We start from the raw sequence: 17,018 nt of genomic DNA, 5'->3' as shown, positions 1-17,018 counted from the left end.
AAAAATACGACTCTTGGCGCTTCTTTATCTCCTTAGATCTAACTGAAATGGATGATTAAGGATGGATCAAAACAAATGGACGTATTTCGATAGGAATAAAGGGATTAAACTAAGGTTTTTTACCTTTCGACGAAACGTTTTCTTCCTCGACGCGTATCATCGTCGTAACGGCTTCGATGGTAAAAACACAGTGGGCTATGAAAGATCGATCTTACTCCGACTATCGGCTATCGCTTCATTTTTTATTCAATACTCGAATTATGCAGTTGCTACATAGTTTCTTTTTTTTTTCTTTTTTTCTTCTTTCTTCTCTCGCTCCCTCCGCCCTTTTCTCCTAACCGTACATATTCGTATAGACGAACAAGTATAGGAAATGATGCACATACGAGTTTGCGTAAAGTATCCTTGCACGTATGCGTATTATACATATTTGCGTATGCGTTACATTTCGGCAGTACACGTACATCAGCGGCATAATCTAGCAATCGGTAAATTATTATAACAACGTAGAAATTAAACGTGCCGAATACGAATGCGTACGTATGCGCACCTGTACTCTGTTTTTACGAAGTGTGTAACGCGCAGACTTTCAAACTTGTTGGAAATTTTTCAAAAAAGGAAAAAACAGGGAAAAAGAAAAAGCAAGTTCGACTGCTGCACGTAAAATAGAAGCAATTATGCTTCCCATGGCGCATTATTAGTTTGGGAAGTAAAGAAAAAGAGAAAAATATTGTACATACAGGAAAGCGATTAGCTTTCTTTTAGCAATTTGCCGCGTCTGTTGCTCCTTAAGCCATCCTAGCTTTCGTCGGCTAATATAAATACCAAAATGTTTACAATTCGATCCGTCCAACGATAAAAATGAATCGAATACTTAGCTAATTTACTGTTGGTAAAAAACTTTCTTCTATGTACAATACGATACGTAATCCTAACAATTTGGTATAATACCTCAGAGCCATTTAGATCATAAATTGCGATCTTAGCAAGCGCGTCGTGAGCGTGTTCGAGCGAAACGCGAAAAAAAAAATGAAAAAGGAAAGGAAGGGAAGAGAAAGGAAAGGAACGAAAGAAAATGAAAGAAAGCCCGAACGAACGAATTCTGAGAGATGAATTCAGAACGATTTCCGAAACGATAGAATAACCCAATTATTAGTTCTCGCTTTTTTAAGAACTAACATCGTTATATAAATTTAATTCGTTCGCGTATTCTCGCGAAAAGATTCTTCGCTCTTTGGCAAATAATTTACGAGTCACTAGCTCCGAGGTATCTCATTCGTCCTCGATAAAGAAGCGAACGAATCGTAATAGCATAGGGTATGCGAATTTTGACCTTTCTCTACATTTTAATATTTATCTTGAATATATCTTGAAATATTATAGCGAAGCTTTTTAACGTGTATTCGATGAGTTGAAGTTTACAAGTTCTATGTATGTATATCGTGAAATTTTAACCGGTACGAAGGTATAAAAAAATTACACGCTCTCCCCTAGATACCGTAAACCTCGATCGCTTCTTGTTGTTGCTTTTACAGATTTTATAAAAGATTTCCTATTATATTATTCTTCTTCTTCGTCCGCTTCTCTCTTCGCATCACAGCGACGAACATATCTTGGATAATGGCATGACGTATATCCTTACGCAGACGCAAAGGCTTCGAAAAGACGCGAGTCAAAGGAGCTTCTCTCTCTCTCTCTCTCTCTCTCTCTCTTTCTCTCTTTCTCTCTTTCTCTCTTCCAAAATTTTTTCTCGATCGTATCTTCAATTAATTCCCAGATCGTGTCGGTAGAATAATTACGCGACTTTGTGCGTAATCTCGGTCGTTGCCTAGTTCGAAAGTGCGAAAACAGGGAAATAAGGAAAGACGACATCGTACGAGGAAGCTATCTATGGATTGATCCAACTCTAAGATCGAATTACTCGTTAGGAAAGGCGTGAGATCCATCCAAATTGAAATTGATCCATTGCCCTCAGCCCCGTACAACTGCGGAGCTTTTGAAATTCTTTGTTCGATCTTAGCTAAACCTCGGGATAAACGTAAAAATCTGTCGCTTTATCGATCGCGTCCAAGCGAACTTACATTTCTCTCCCTCACTCTCGCGATCATATAATTTTGGAATTTATCGGTTTACCCATCTCTTCACAGCCTCCGACCAATCCGTCTCATTTTCATCTTCCTTTCCACCACCGTCTCCCTCCTCTCTATCGCCCCTATCCTGTTCCTGTTCGTTCGACGAGGTGCGCTCGGTTTGCGACATATTGACATTCCTCGCTCTCAATTCGGCCAGAAAATCGTTCTCCTGTTGATAACGACGTTGAAGTTCTTCGCGCCAAGAATTACCACCGCCGCTGCTATCATCACCGTCTTCACCTGCCTCGAAATCTGCAAACAATTCCGTCCATTTTAAAATAATTATTCGCTATTAAATTAAAATATCTATGCTTTATAATTCTCGTTGAACGTTAAAAAATGCTCTTGCGTGAATCATTTTCGTCGCTCGTTATTAGTCATGTAAAATCACAATGTCGTTGATAATTAGGACGAGTGAGAAGAGCGAGTCGAAACGATAAAAATGTTCTCTTCTCGCCGACTGATACTTTGTACAGTCACGTTGCGAATTAAAAGGAATCTTTTCTTTTTTCTTTACAATGAGTATCTTATTTATAAGACTTTGTCTCGATTTCGATATTATTCGATAAGAGGACGAGAAAATGATATCGTGTAAGTACGAGCTCTGCTACGTCTCTCCCGACATACCGATTGTGAGAAGAAATGCGATAGAAATGCGATAGAAATGCGAGATCAAACGGAAGGTCGTAACGCTCGAGACAAAAACACGTTTAAACGATCTGCTAGTTCTCTCAACGCGTAAACAACTTACCCAGCGGTTTTCTGAGAAAACGTCCCGAGTTGTGAGAATGGTCCTCCTGGTCTGAGTCTGCAAGCCACCAGGACACATTCACAGGGGGTGCATCACACACATTCCACAACACGTCTAGAGTGTTATTTTGTATATTTTTAGCACGTCCGACTGTCGCTCGAGTCCACGTTTAAGTATATATTTTTTTCTTTTTTTTTTCAAACGTCTACCGTCAGTCCAATTGTTATCAAAGTAAGACTAAGGTTTATCTCCTCTCTATGCGTAAACATAATTCTCGTAATCGCGTGACTCTGTACGATGAATCGATATGAAAAGAAAAGGAAAAAAAAAAAAAAAAAAAAAAAGAACGAAAAGGAATATATATGAAAAAGTAATACATATTGTACATCTCGTTTTACAATTGTATCTCCTTAATAGTCTTGCGTGTATTGTAGTCTGTGCTACGACTAGACTAATGTTTTCTAAAAACTATTCTAAGTTAGAAAAGAATAAAGTAAATATTAACTAACAGGCAAGTATACAGAGTAGAGAAGAGAAGAGAAGAAAAGAGAGAGAGAGAGAGAGAGAGAGAGAGAGAGAGAGAGAGAGAGAGAGAGAGAGATAAAGAGAGAGATAGAGAGAGAGAGAGAGAGAGAGAGAGAGAGCAGTCTGAGTATTATTTACATCAATGAAAAATTATATAACCATGTTCAAACTTAAAAAGCAGCATGTATGTATGTGTGTTGGTAGTCCAGTGTAAGGTTTTGTATTTGCTGTAAAAATTGATATTTTCCATGGTATTCGCTAAGAGATATAGATCCAACGCGTTATTGATAAAAATGATGCATATTTAATTAATTTGACGCTTTTCTCTCTTTCTTCGAGCTAATAAACGTAAATCGATTGAAATTTTTTAAATGAATTTAAAATAAATTTGTAGCATCAAATTAATTTCATGTACACCCTTGAAATATCAATGGTCATTCGGACTCTAGAGTAAAGTGGCTATTTTTCTTTATACTCAATCGCTCTAACGTTTTCCAAAGATTTAAACCAGATTAGAATTTAAGTTATAGCAACGTGTTAATAATGAGAATCGAACCATGGCCTTATCTTAATACTTACACGATTTTCTTTCCAAGAAGAAACTGAGCGTCTATTCATTTATTTACTCGTTTCTACAATCGATATATATACATATATATACGCACACACACATATATATGTACATATATATATATATATGTGTGTAGCATTTTACATGCTGTATAGCATTTGTAAAGTAATATATAAAAATGCCATATAACATCATGCCTGTATATATTTACACACTCATTAACAAATATGAGTATATAGTTTGAAAAATATACGAATGACTAAGTAGAATGACTATATATAATAACTAACCGTTATATTTATTTCTTTTTCTTCCTTTTTTTTTTTATAACACAATGTAGACATTGTGTCGACAATAAAAATTTCACGAATCTTTTCTCTATTAATTTGTATACGATTTTTTTGACGCATTGTTAAGAAAACGTTAAATCGCCAAGTCGCTTCTGAATTATAATAACAAATTTGTTGCTTTATAAATGGCTCACCTGCTCTTCTGTACTCATCCAAAAGAGTAATTCTTTTCAACTTTCGCAAGAGGGGAGGGGAGAGAGAGAGAGAGAGAGAGAGAAAGAGAGAGAAAGAGAGTGAATTCAACGTTTCAAACAGTATTCATTACTGTCTCTCTAATAATACTAATTGTAAAATAGACACATGCTGCTGAAGAAAGACGAACGGCCGTAGATCTTTAACGAATCTTCGTGTGGTTATTATGCGTGTACACAAACGATTATTCTGAAAAATTGGCAAAAAGAGAAAGCAAATAGATGAAGGAACGCGTAAAAGAGAACGATTGTAATAAAGAGAGATGAGAATTAAAAAGGGGAAAGAAAAAGAAATAAAGAAAAAGAGAAGAGGATAAAGAAAGAAAGAAAAAACTATAGAAAGTAAATTAAAAGGTAACTAAAAACTATAGAAAGTGCTCTCTCTCCGAGGTGTGAAGAAATTCATCCATCATCGTATGGATATTGAACTTTGAACGGACTCTTTTGCATATCGAATTTTAAGTGCCATTTGAAACTACAAAAAAATGATTTTTCATTCGTCTTTATCAATTGTCTGCATTACATTGCATTGAAACATACCTGAATTTAATTCCCTGACCAACGTTGACATGGCATTAGTAACACTGTCGGCTGCTACCAACAGATCGTTCCGTAAGGATCGGCCCAAACTATTATTCGCACTGCTGGAACCGCTTCCTGGCAGGCTGTTTGTCCTGAACGCAGACCTGACATCGAAAATCTCTATTTTCTTTGCGCAAAGCCACTTTAAACAGCAACAAATTCAACGGCTATTGCAACATGCTGCGTGATTATTTGCACAAGCATAATCAATCAAAATTTCGAATCTAATATCTTTGTAAAAGAATCTTATTCCCGTGATGTAGTCACGTGAAAATACTCGTAATAATAAGTGAAATGGCACATAAGCTCTTATCGTTCAAACGTGTCAAATAATGGGCGAAGATAACGGAACTTGGCGTACATGCAGTAATCATAGTGCTTACAACTATATTAATTGTCTAACGAGTAAGATCGTCATATTTACGTATGCATATACATGTACGTATGTATGTATGTATATATATATATATCAATGCATTACTCCTTACATCTCTCTATGTACAAATTTGATTTCTCCAAATGTACTAGATCTTTATCTACAATTCCTCGATCCTTTACACACCCTTATCGTTGCATTATATGCGTATCTAGATAATTTTTTTTTCAAATCAATTCAAATTATATTTTATAGACCTATTTGCACGCGCACACACACGCACGCACGCACGCTCGGTGAAACGTAGGTGTAAACGACAACTAGTCTTTTTTCCCTATTGTCGATAACATTATTTGCGATAACTATGTACACAGTATGCACACGCGTATGCATTAATTTAACTTAAATAAAACGAAAAGGACTAAACAATTTCGTAATTATTACGATTAAGAAAGTTTCCTACGTATCCTAACGTTTCGTTTCTATATTATATTTTACTATAGTAAAACTAATATAAGGTAGTATTGTCGTAAAGCATTGTGAAAGGGATAGAAGCATAAGTGACACTAAGCGATTCTTTCCTTTTCTGACGATAAATCGTTAAAATAGATAGAGCGCATACATAATCATATTTTCTGACGTTTACTTATGTGCGAAGCTAGTACAAAATTGTGCTTGTTAATAGCCCATTGAAAGCTCATAGAAACGGGTATCATTGATAACGTGAACATGCAACAAAAGTACCTATCATTTTTTAACAACCTTATAGCCAGAATATCCAAATATAGCTAGATTCAAAATTTCTTCTTATTATTTCGCAAAAATTCTTTTCTCTTTAAATATTTTCAATTGTCCACTACATTATCGTATCCCTGGCTATAAGTATTATTTAAGTGCCAGTATCTAGGATTCATTCGCTGTGCAAGATATTTTGTACAAACTACGATCGTCGTAACACAAGAAATCGACTACATATACGGAAGGGGGCGAGAAGAAAAAGAAACACTATCAAGTACATACTACTACGTATGTACAATTAAAAATAGGGAAACAAATCAGATACCTAAGAGCAATTGCCAAGTAGTAAATAATAATCAACACACATGTGTGTGTGTGTGTGTGTGTGTGTGCGCGAGTGTATGTATGTATGTATGTATGTATGTACACACGCACGCACGGACAGACACACAGAGGATAAAAATCGATTTCTTTCGGTAGATATTAGGCGAAAATAACATTCTAATTAGCTCCGACATGAATGTGTATACTTATTTGTACGCACTTAAAGAAAGAAAAAACGAGAAAAAAGGAAAAGAGAAAAAATAAAAATATACGAAGAAAGATGTAAGAATTGTTCGGGAAATCTTAATATTTGTTCTATTCGCTGAACTTTCAAAGTAGTACCTAGAATGTTCTGGTCTAATTATTCTACAAATTATTCACTTCCCAACATATTCTCATAATACTTTCTCGTATCGTCGTCGTTTTTTAATATGTCTCGTTTTGTTTTCAATGTGTTTATAGCATACGTTTTGTACATGCCACCCTACCTTACGTCGCCTCCGACACACGAAAGACTATCTGGAATAGGATTCTGTATTGTCCCAAGCATAGCACTGCTCGACATGTTCGGTACCGACGTCGTTGGTACGGAGCTCTGGTAGCTTTGCGACATTTGACTTTGTTGAGTTTGCTGCTGCTGCTGTTGCTGTTGCTGCTGCTGCTGCTGTTGCTGTTGTTGCTGTTGTTGTTGCTGTTGTTGTTGCTGCTGCTGCTGCTGTTGTTGTGGCTGTTGCTGTTGAGGAGTCGTTGACAATGTTCCACCTGGAGTGGCTGGTGCCGATCTGCTACTTGTCACTGTACCAGGAGGTAACGGAGGAGACTTTGTGCTTCTTGGCGAACTGTTTGGCGTTGATCTAGGAGATGCCTGATGATTCTACGAGAAAGTTTTGACAAATAGACGAATTGCTTTCCAAACTAGAGGAAAATTTCTTGAAAATAACGCTCTCATTCTCTTTCGATCGACCTACATACCTTCAACATTTTCATAAGACCTTCTAATTGAACCATTAATTGTCTCCTGGAATCTTGCAAAGTCGCCAAGTGAGTCTCCAATTCATCTTTTCTTTGTCTCAATGCCCTCAATTCCGACATGAGAGCAGGATTCTCCAATCCTGCCGCCTCTATCTCTTGTTGTCTCCTATAATATAATAAAAAGATAAAAATATTTAGTAATAGAATTGATTTCTTTTCTCTTCTACTTTTTCATTTTTTTTCCTTTTTCACCGTAAAAATAATTTATGAGTACGAAAAAAAAAATCTATACATAACACGTGAATCTAAGTTCTTTTGTTCTCGACGAATGATAATACATGTGCGATCGAGTATGTATTTCGACAAAGTATAGATCGTATTTCTCTGCTCTAATATGCTTTGCTATGCAACCAAAGAGACATCAAGCTCAACTGAATGTCGTCATAACATGCGTGACTCTAGGATGGTTCGACGGGATGACTTGGAGGTTTAGGCTCGATATAAAGGAAGATAAACGACACAGGTATACCTTAACCTTGCAATTTCTCGCATTATTTCTTTATTCTTCGCTTCTAACTGCGATATTAGTTCACGTTGCGCTCTCGATGCGTCCAACGATGCCAAATTAGCATCCGACGGTGTTCTACCCTATATATAAGAGAAAAAGAAAAGAATATAATAACATGGAACTTAGAAAGGAACGTAAAGTAAAGCATTTGTAATGCGATTAGATTTCTTAATGGCCAGTACTTACCGCTTGGTCAGCTTGCGACATTCTGGACGTAGTACGAGGCTGTCGAAGTCGTTACATGATCAAAATTAGTTCTGACACGTTATGATGAATCAGCGGAGTTTTAATTGAATTTGTTAAATCGAATTAACGCTGAAACTTATCTCTCTCGTGCTTCAAAGTACTTTGTGTACAATCGATCGATTATTAAATACACACTTGCTTGTTATACTCGGTTTCGAGGAAAGAATAGAAACAAGAAAGGAAGAAAGGAAAAAGGGAAGGAAAGAAAGAAAGAAAGAAGGAAAGAAAGAAAGACAGAAAGATAGACAGACAGACAGACAGACAGACAGACAGACAGACAGACAGACAGACAGACAGAAAGAAAGAAAGAAAGAACATACTACTCGAAAAGATAAATAAGCGTTAGTCGACTTACCATGGTCCTAGCTTCTTGTGCCAACCTTTGTGCATATCGTGCTATTAATTTATGTTCGTCGTCCAGTCTTGAACTATCCATACTGAACGATATACCAGAAAAGAAAAAAAAAAAGAACGTAAAAAAAAATTAAGTAAAGCGTGACGTTCTTATGCAAAGTCTCGTAGAAAGCAAAGATAAAAGTGAATAAATAAACCAAGATTCGTTCCAGTTCTTACCTTCTCAAGGTAGATCGGCTATCCATGGATCCGGAATCGAAGGGAGCCATGAAACCTGGATCTGGAAAACCGTTGTGAGATGGTAAAGGTGACGGTGGGCTGCAACGCAGTGAATTAATTCCAATTGCAACATTATATACCAACCGTCGAGATATTCTAAATTCTATTCGATCTTTTTCTCAAGAGACACTCACACTATATGCGACAAATCCAACGTTTTCTCTGGCTGCTCGGGAAATCTAGGTATGTTGTTTTTCCCCTTTTCGGGAACGCATCTGAAGCTCTTGCGCAAAGAATGGCCAATTTGTTTGCTTGGCGATTTCTGTCGACAGGAATATTATAATTAATTAAAGCGAGCGTTGATGGGTTCATTAACCGAATCGATCGAACAACAAACTCTACGCATATAAAATATAGATTAATCTTAATTGCGCACATTTCAAAATAATTTCTAGTTGTACATTTGGGCTGTAAGTGATACAACTGCCAGACATTTTTAAAAGCTCTCATTTATACGGAATGAATAATTTTGACTTAAATAAAAAAATACTCTATATTTTTTAAAGTCTAAATAATTAATCAATAGAGATGAAAACGTATTTTCAATTTTGACATTTAAAAAAAAAAAAAAAGAAAAAGAAAAAACCACGAATCATACAATGCAAAAATTTATATGTTTCATTTAAAAACCAAATCTATGCTCAAGTAATCGTTGCAAAAAGTATAGTTACTTTGTAACTACAAACATAGCTTTTATTTTGAGAAGGAAAAATTACTTAATTATTACTCCATCAATCTCCGTTATTTTCTGCTTTTGTCTTCATTCATACAAATTCTCATTTCTACAAATCAACAAAGAATTCATTTGCGTCCTGATCAGCATCAAGTCCGTGTTTGTTCTTAATTCCTAATCTTTTTAGTAAATAAACGGTAAAGAATGTAGGTTGATTGCTACGTACAAAACTACTATACTCTCGGGTTTCGTGATCGTTGTTGTGAGTCCCAGAAACTTTGCCACGCCAAAAGCAATCCTGACACAGTTGATAAGAATGACATTTTTGACATCTGTATCGGAAACCAGTAAAATTTTCCTTGTGACAGGCATCGCACATGATGGGATGAGCCACTGTAACGATTAAGGCTTACTTAGAAATCGAATGGATTGAATGTATTATAGATAGAGTATTTATGTACCTGTTTCAACAGCCGCCATTCTGTGATATAACGGGAGCCAAATCAAACAGTGCGGCCCGGGATCGGACATGAGTGTATCCAAAAAATCATTGACCGTCACTTTAGAATTCTGGAAAGAAACACGTGGAATTGAGGGGAATTGTCTCGAATAAAAAACAAAAGAAAAAATTTACAGGAGGAAAAATGGTGCTCGCGAGACCCTCCGAATATCCAAAGGACGGTGACTCGTAGACCGCTGCCGTTAATGACAAAACCTCTTTCAAATAGTCGGCGAACCTCCAATGTATCATGTGCCCGTTACCGTCCGATATTTGTGAGTATATATCTAGATGAACATGAGACTCGACGTCACCTTCGTCTCAAATATACGCATTTTTAAGAGTGAAGAGAGAAAAATAAAAGGACGACTCACATCGAAACTTGTCCATGAGCTTTCCAGCGCACAACGTGGCCAATGCCACCTTCACCGAAAATACGGATATCTTATTATTTTCCCTGGAAAAGAAGAAAAAAAAAAAGAAAAGAGAGAGAGAGAGAGAGAGAGAGAAAGAAAAGTTAAAAAAAAGGGAAGAATTAAAAAAGAAAAAGAGATCCATGTGAGAATTATAACGCAGTAATTTATCGTTTTTCGAACATACCCACTGGTATACGCTGCCAAGAGCCAATTCATCAGTAGAGCCGTGGTAGCGTCGACTTTGGCTTGTTGAGACACCGGCACCCTCTTGTTAAGCGCATGAAATAAGGAAGACAGAAGAGTTTCTAGCCTAGATACTCCCAACGTACTAGACGGCTCTAGAGTATTTAGGCCGTTTTCTCGAAATGCTTCGATCACATTCCATATGTCTACGTTGTGTACTATAAACAAAGAATCAAGATATCGACCAAATAGACGTCATAATAATTTAATAGCGTTTCAAGTACGAGATCCTTACGGTGAACTTTCTTCTGAATAAATCTAAGTTTGCAAGCCGTACGGTAAGAAGCGAATCGTATGCTGTCAAAGTTTTGTTGGCGCATCTCTTGCAGAAGCTGCAATCTACTGGCTTCACCGCTGCTGCTATTGCTAGAACCTCCTGCAACCTCTTCCGCCATTTTCCTAACAAAGAAAAAAAAAACAAATTATTCGGACGATCAAATTGCATCTGACATCCTACTAGCATTTCTTTCATTTGCTTTAGAAAAATATCTCGTTTTTCTTATCTACTCTCTGTAACCGGCTCCTCCTGTTATTCCCTCGTAATCTTCCATTATGCTCGAATTATTTTGACAAGTCGACACGAACACGATACGGATAAGGGTGAAGCTGCAATTGGGAGGCCTAACGCGAGAGAAAAAGAGGGGCAGAGAGAGAGAGAGAGAGAGAGAGAGAGAGAGAGAGAGAGAGAGAGAGAGAGAGATCAGAGTACACACACACACACGTGCGAAAATCGAATTATCGATCGTTCAAACGGACACATACACACACAAGCGCGTGTGAATTATCAAAAAACATCGTACCAATAAAATATCCGACTAGTAATATGTAGAGCAAAACTTGGTCTCTTTCGAACCTTTTAGTTAATTAATGATGCGCATATCTCTTCCTTTGATTAGGCATCTCGTATTCGCCTTTCATCATCGAGATTCATCATCGAGGCTGATCCTTTGAAAGCGACTGAGAGTGTAGCTTTTCAAGCACATCCCCCTTTATCTCTCTCCGAGATACATGTACTTAATATTTTACATACATTATATACATTATCCCTTATATACACGCCATACGAATTTGACATATTCTTTCTAGAAGAAGAGAACAAAAAAGACACGAAGGAGAATATATTATTACAAGGACGCATAGTTTGCATTTGAAAAACTTTCATAGAAATGTGAAGAAAGATACAGATATGATGGTATCGATATCTGGAAATCGTATCTTTTTGCATGCTAGATGAAAATCTTGCTCTTCAAAGCAAGGACGCTCGTTCTTTAGTCATTATCGAGATTCATAGTTTTTTCTTCACTCAAAGGTTATACAATAAGAAATGACGAGCTCTTTCAGTTGGTATATTAAAGCGCACGAGTGACGGCACGGATATTTCAATGAACGAGCAGCGTCGGACTCGCGAACGTCGCGTGCAAAACAAGGAAATATTAAAAATAACAAATACAATAAAAAGTAGAAAATGATTCGACGAACACACGCGCGCGCGCGCACACGCACACACACACAGACATTGGTATAAATTTTAGAGAATCATGAAAATTTCATTCGTTTGCAAAGAAAAAGACTTTCTTTACGTCAACGTGGAAAGGAAAGAAGATCGATAACTCTGTAGTATATAACTCTGTTGCTCGATCGTTGCTTGCAGAATAGAAACGGAGACAGGTGCTCTCCTCGACAAAGAAAAGAGACACGATATCTCAATGACAAAGACAAATATCGTCGTTTAGAGAAACGATCAAAGAGTCGAGTTTCTAGTTGAAATGAAACAAAGTCTTTCCGCAACGCGGAATGCATCTCGTTAATTGGAGTTCGTTAAAGCGAGAGAATAGCACGTTAATTGTTTATTCTTGGAAATAGTCGATAATTCCTATTCTCTTGTTTAATACCATTTAACTTGGCCGCCATAATAGGATATGTTATATTTGTTCCAACATACGATAATAACGTGATTATTATCGTCTTTCGAAAGTCTACTATTCCCTATGTATTTACTCGAAAAAATGAAAATAAAAAGAATTAGAGAGAAACGATCGGGAAAGACGATTCGGATCCTTTGATGTTCGTTTCTATGTATTCAAAATTGGAATGCGTGTGTATACATGTATATCATATTCTGTGAGATATTCTTTCAAAAGGGTTGAAAATATCGAGGAAATACTTAAGCGAATCAAGGGAAAAAGCCTCTCGACTCATTATTGTAAATAAATGAGCCGTAAAAATGAGGAGGATCTCCGATACTCGGGGAGTAACCTTCCCTGCGAGTCTTGTTACGCGAAACGCGATACGCGGCAGAGAATGATGTTTTGCGAAGAAGGGTGAACCACCCTTTTCCATTTTTACTCTCTTCGAATTGTCGACCACTTTTCTTCCGTTTCATTAAGCGCTAGAGCGAACTTGGAATCGTACTTTTTAAAGCTGCCCTATTTCTCTCTCTCTCTCTCTCTCTCTCTCTCTCTCTCTCTCTCTGTGCCATCGCGCATATTTAAAAAATATTTCCCGCCACTTTTTCAATCTCCAATGTATCAGACTTTGTGCTATCTTCGGCGTTGTTAAAAAAAAAAAGAAAAAAAAAAGAAAAAAAAAAAGAAAAAAAAAACTGCAACATGCTCAGTAAAGTCGTTGAGTGAGCGAGAGAGGGTCAAAAGTGGAAGAGAAAAAAGAAAAGGACGACGAAGCGACAAAAGAAAAGAAAGGAGAAGAAGAAAAAGTAGTGGGAGGGAAAAGAGAAAGAAAGAAATGAAGCTGAAGCAGGAAGAAGCAAAGGAGCGAGTGGCCAAGTTTGAATCAATACGATAAGTGGGCCAGGTGGGGGCGTATAAGATCGGCCGAGGAGACAGAGGAACGCGGAACGCACGGGAGAAAAGCGTTTTGGTCCGTAGAAAGGAACGCGCGAAATGGGATAGCCGGCCAAAAGGCGCGGCCAACTTTGGATGGAGCAATCCTAGACGCGATTGAGATATACAGGAGAGATAACTAGCAGAAAAAATCTAACCTATTTTATCCGATTAGTTTTCAAACGATTTTCTTCTTCTCTCGATTTCTCGATGCTTGTTTCGATCCTTTATTTCGCTCGAAGAGCCAACTAAATGAACAAACTTTCTCGATATTTTCGAGCACGTCAATAAGATTTAGTAACGTAAGCGTAGAAAAATTGAAAGAAACTTTAAACATTTCCAAGTCTATCTTAGAGACATGACCGAGGAAAAATAGATGTCATGAATGGGAGAGTTCATTGAACTCACCAGCGTATCGTGTCTCGGACGGTATTAAACTTATATTATCTTTCGAGTCTAATGAAAAAAAAAAAAAGAAAGGAAAAAAGAAGAGTCAAATCTACTATCCGCGAGATAGGAAAACGTTGAGGAAATTGGATTATTATTTCGTTTCATTATTCGGCGCGATTTAGCTTTAACGCCTTTACAAATATACCAATGGCATCTTTGGTCTTTTGTCGATTACATGTTCATCTATTATTATGTTATTTGCTATCCGAGTTAACTTTGTTCTCCTTAAGACGCTTCCAATGTATGCGCGCGTGTAAGTGCCTGCGCGTTTACGAGCAACGACCGACTGCTAAATTGCGTTAGCAATATGCATACATAAATCCAATTTAATCGCATTCAACGCGACTTACTTTTTTGACGTTAGCGGCGTGTTGCTACATATGTTGATAATGAGACGGGAGAGTTCTTTTTTTTTATTTATTTATTTAATTTATTCATTCATTTATTTTCTTTTTTTCGCCTTTTGCCCTATCCACGCGATAGATCGAAAAACCTGAAAGAGCATCATTTATCTTATACATTTAATTCGAAAAAAGATCACTTTAGATCGTTTAGAATTCGTACGAAAAACGTGAAAAAAAAGGATTTAAAGGAGAAAAAGAGAAAGACCGTGCTGAATAGGTCCTTGCGCACGGAATTGAAAGACTTCTAACCTTTTCTCCTTTTCCTTCGGTCGAGGCTTTATTCGATATTTCTTGGTAAATCGCATCGCTTTCGATATCGAAGAGGATAACGACAGGACTGGACGGGAGGAGACGGGATGGTACGGGACGACTAGGCGATCGAAATGAAAAATAATGCTAGAATGATGAATAATTAGTGTCTCCTACCGCAATCGGTCGAATTAAAAAAATCGACTCGAGAGATGCTCGAGATTCGTACGCGCAGAGTTGTCGCACCTGATTTTATCGAATTCTGAATTTATACACGTACCTGTGTGTGTATTAGTTAGAGAAAAGCTTTGGGAATCTTGAAAACACCGTGCTCACGCTTCCTCTTCCTACATCTATCTTGCTTTGTTGAATGACACACACGAACGTCGTATCGTGGCGGTGATACGAAAATCACAAGGCAACAAAAACCATTGAAAACGTTCAGTGGTAAGAGTAGTCGATCGAGAATGAAAGATCAGAAGGTGTGGATGGCGTTCGATGAAAACCTTTTTCGTAGGGGAAACCTTTTAGAAAAGCTAACGCTTTTCGAAGCCGTTTTTCTTTCTCCTTGAAGAACACTCTCTTGACGAACGAAGAAACAAGAACGTATCGCTTAGTACGAAACAGAGAGAGAAAGAGAGCGAGAGAGGGAGAGAGCGTTGCGATAAATAAGCGAGCCGGTCGAACGTCAATACGACCCGCGCCTCGGCAGCCCCGCGGCCATCACTGATCGCTCGCGTTCGGCCGGCGATGCCCGACCGCCACGCCGCGCCACGCAACTACAAGTACTTCCGAATATTCCCGACTATCGCCGACTATTACCGAATCGTGGCGCCCCAAATTAAACCACGGAACGAGAGGAATCGGAACTTTCCGAGGAAGCCCGCGAAAATCGAAACCAATATACGCAATCCCGATCCCCTTTGATATTATATTATTATGCGTTATTATTCTTTTGAAAATACATAAATCCGTTCAACTTGTCACTTGCGCATTCTGCTAAATCAATATATGACCGACTTCTTATGTTTATATGAGATTCTCTTCGAAAATAAATTCTAATTAAGAAATAAAAGTAGTTCGAGAGGAGGAGTTGGAAGAATTACAACGTCCATTTTTTTTCCTACATATAACAATCCTGTATATATTTAATCTCTAACAAATTCAAATACTCTTTAATTAATTCGAAAGAAATTTTAAGAATTTTCAAGCAAGAATGATAGTCAACGAGCACCTTAATTGGCAGTTTTCAAATAATCGAGAAAACACGTACTGCGTATCAGCCTTTAGCTGCAGTCCTCTGTGCCGCCATGTTTGTTGGACATATCATCGAGTTTCGAACGCCTATATTATCGAGATCGAAGGTTCCTATTGCATATCTTCGCCACCTTACGCTCGCAAAGCGTATCCGATCTCGGCGACAGATACAAATGAAACATAATGAAAATTGCAAAAAAGAAAAAAATTACAACCTAATAATAAATATATATTACCATCACCGAATAACAATCTCTTTCCTTGAACGGCCATACTCCTTGAACGGTTCGTAATTAGCGTAAAGACATTTATGCGCGTCGTGTTATGAAAGAGACATATGTCAAATATCAAATTTCTCTTTCTATGTTCTATTGGAATAGTATTCGGGTTATAATTGAAATAGAAGAATATTTTTTAATTATGGCCATTATTCCACCAAGATATTATACGATCGTTTCAAAAGCGCATGTTTCAAAAAAAGATTCGTATAAAACCAATGAGATGCTGTAGAATAAAAGCAGCGACGTAATAATTAGCATAATAAAGGTGTGTTTTTTTTCAAGAAGGCAAAAACATTAAAATAATTAATCATTTTATCATTTCTATCTATCCTGAATGAATATTTATTAAAGGACGCAAGCAAATCTTTTCTGCAATTCTTCTCTCTAATTCGATAGAGCCTATATAGAAAAATAGAGACGATAAAGATATATAGTATAAAATTGTGAGTGATATGAGAAGCGCGCTAGCCACCCTCTTGCGTTCTACGGCGCGAGCTCTCTTTTTGGCACCGTTCTCTTTATGTTTAAAACATTTGGCACAGAAATGTTGCTGTCCAACCTGCAACTATCGTTCGATGTAACGGTAACGTTAATGAAAAAAGTTCTATTCGTACGGTAATATCTCGATTTGTATCCAATGACTGTTTCGGTCATCGTCATCAAGACTAAACCACCATGCCGGATTGACTAATTGGTTCGTTATTACGCGATACTCATCGCAGTGTTGAGAGAAAATCTATCTCCACC

General features: G+C 37.3%; 1 protein-coding gene across 11 annotated transcripts; it reads right to left on the bottom strand.

The window, feature by feature from the left end:
- Window positions 1-221: 221 nt before the first annotated feature.
- Window positions 222-15,550, bottom strand: LOC124430069 (dystrobrevin beta). 11 transcript variants are annotated; one of them, XM_046976114.1, is made up of 17 exons: window positions 15,014-15,550; window positions 11,026-11,189; window positions 10,732-10,948; window positions 10,506-10,588; window positions 10,267-10,418; window positions 10,094-10,202; window positions 9,859-10,025; window positions 9,094-9,221; window positions 8,900-8,998; window positions 8,682-8,763; window positions 8,267-8,305; window positions 8,042-8,160; window positions 7,513-7,678; window positions 7,029-7,414; window positions 5,061-5,206; window positions 2,884-2,997; window positions 222-2,384 (listed from the first exon to the last, which is right to left on the bottom strand). In XM_046976114.1, exons 2-17 carry the CDS (start codon window positions 11,183-11,185, stop codon window positions 2,122-2,124), a joined length of 2,430 nt encoding a protein of 809 aa, XP_046832070.1. In that variant the 5' UTR covers window positions 11,186-11,189; window positions 15,014-15,550; the 3' UTR covers window positions 222-2,121. The 11 variants fall into 11 exon arrangements, with proteins under 11 accessions (XP_046832070.1, XP_046832072.1, XP_046832068.1 ...); XM_046976116.1 differs by lacking the exon at window positions 15,014-15,550 and adding an exon at window positions 11,298-11,454 and having other exon boundaries at window positions 8,682-8,706; XM_046976112.1 differs by lacking the exon at window positions 15,014-15,550 and adding an exon at window positions 11,298-11,453.
- Window positions 15,551-17,018: the final 1,468 nt, after the last annotated feature.

The sequence above is a fragment of the Vespa crabro genome, chromosome 17 (assembly GCF_910589235.1).
Source record: "Vespa crabro chromosome 17, iyVesCrab1.2, whole genome shotgun sequence".
NCBI classification, from domain to species: domain Eukaryota; kingdom Metazoa; phylum Arthropoda; class Insecta; order Hymenoptera; family Vespidae; genus Vespa; species Vespa crabro.
Note: the sequence above shows the minus strand (reverse complement) of the source record. Positions and strands in the feature narration are given on the sequence as shown.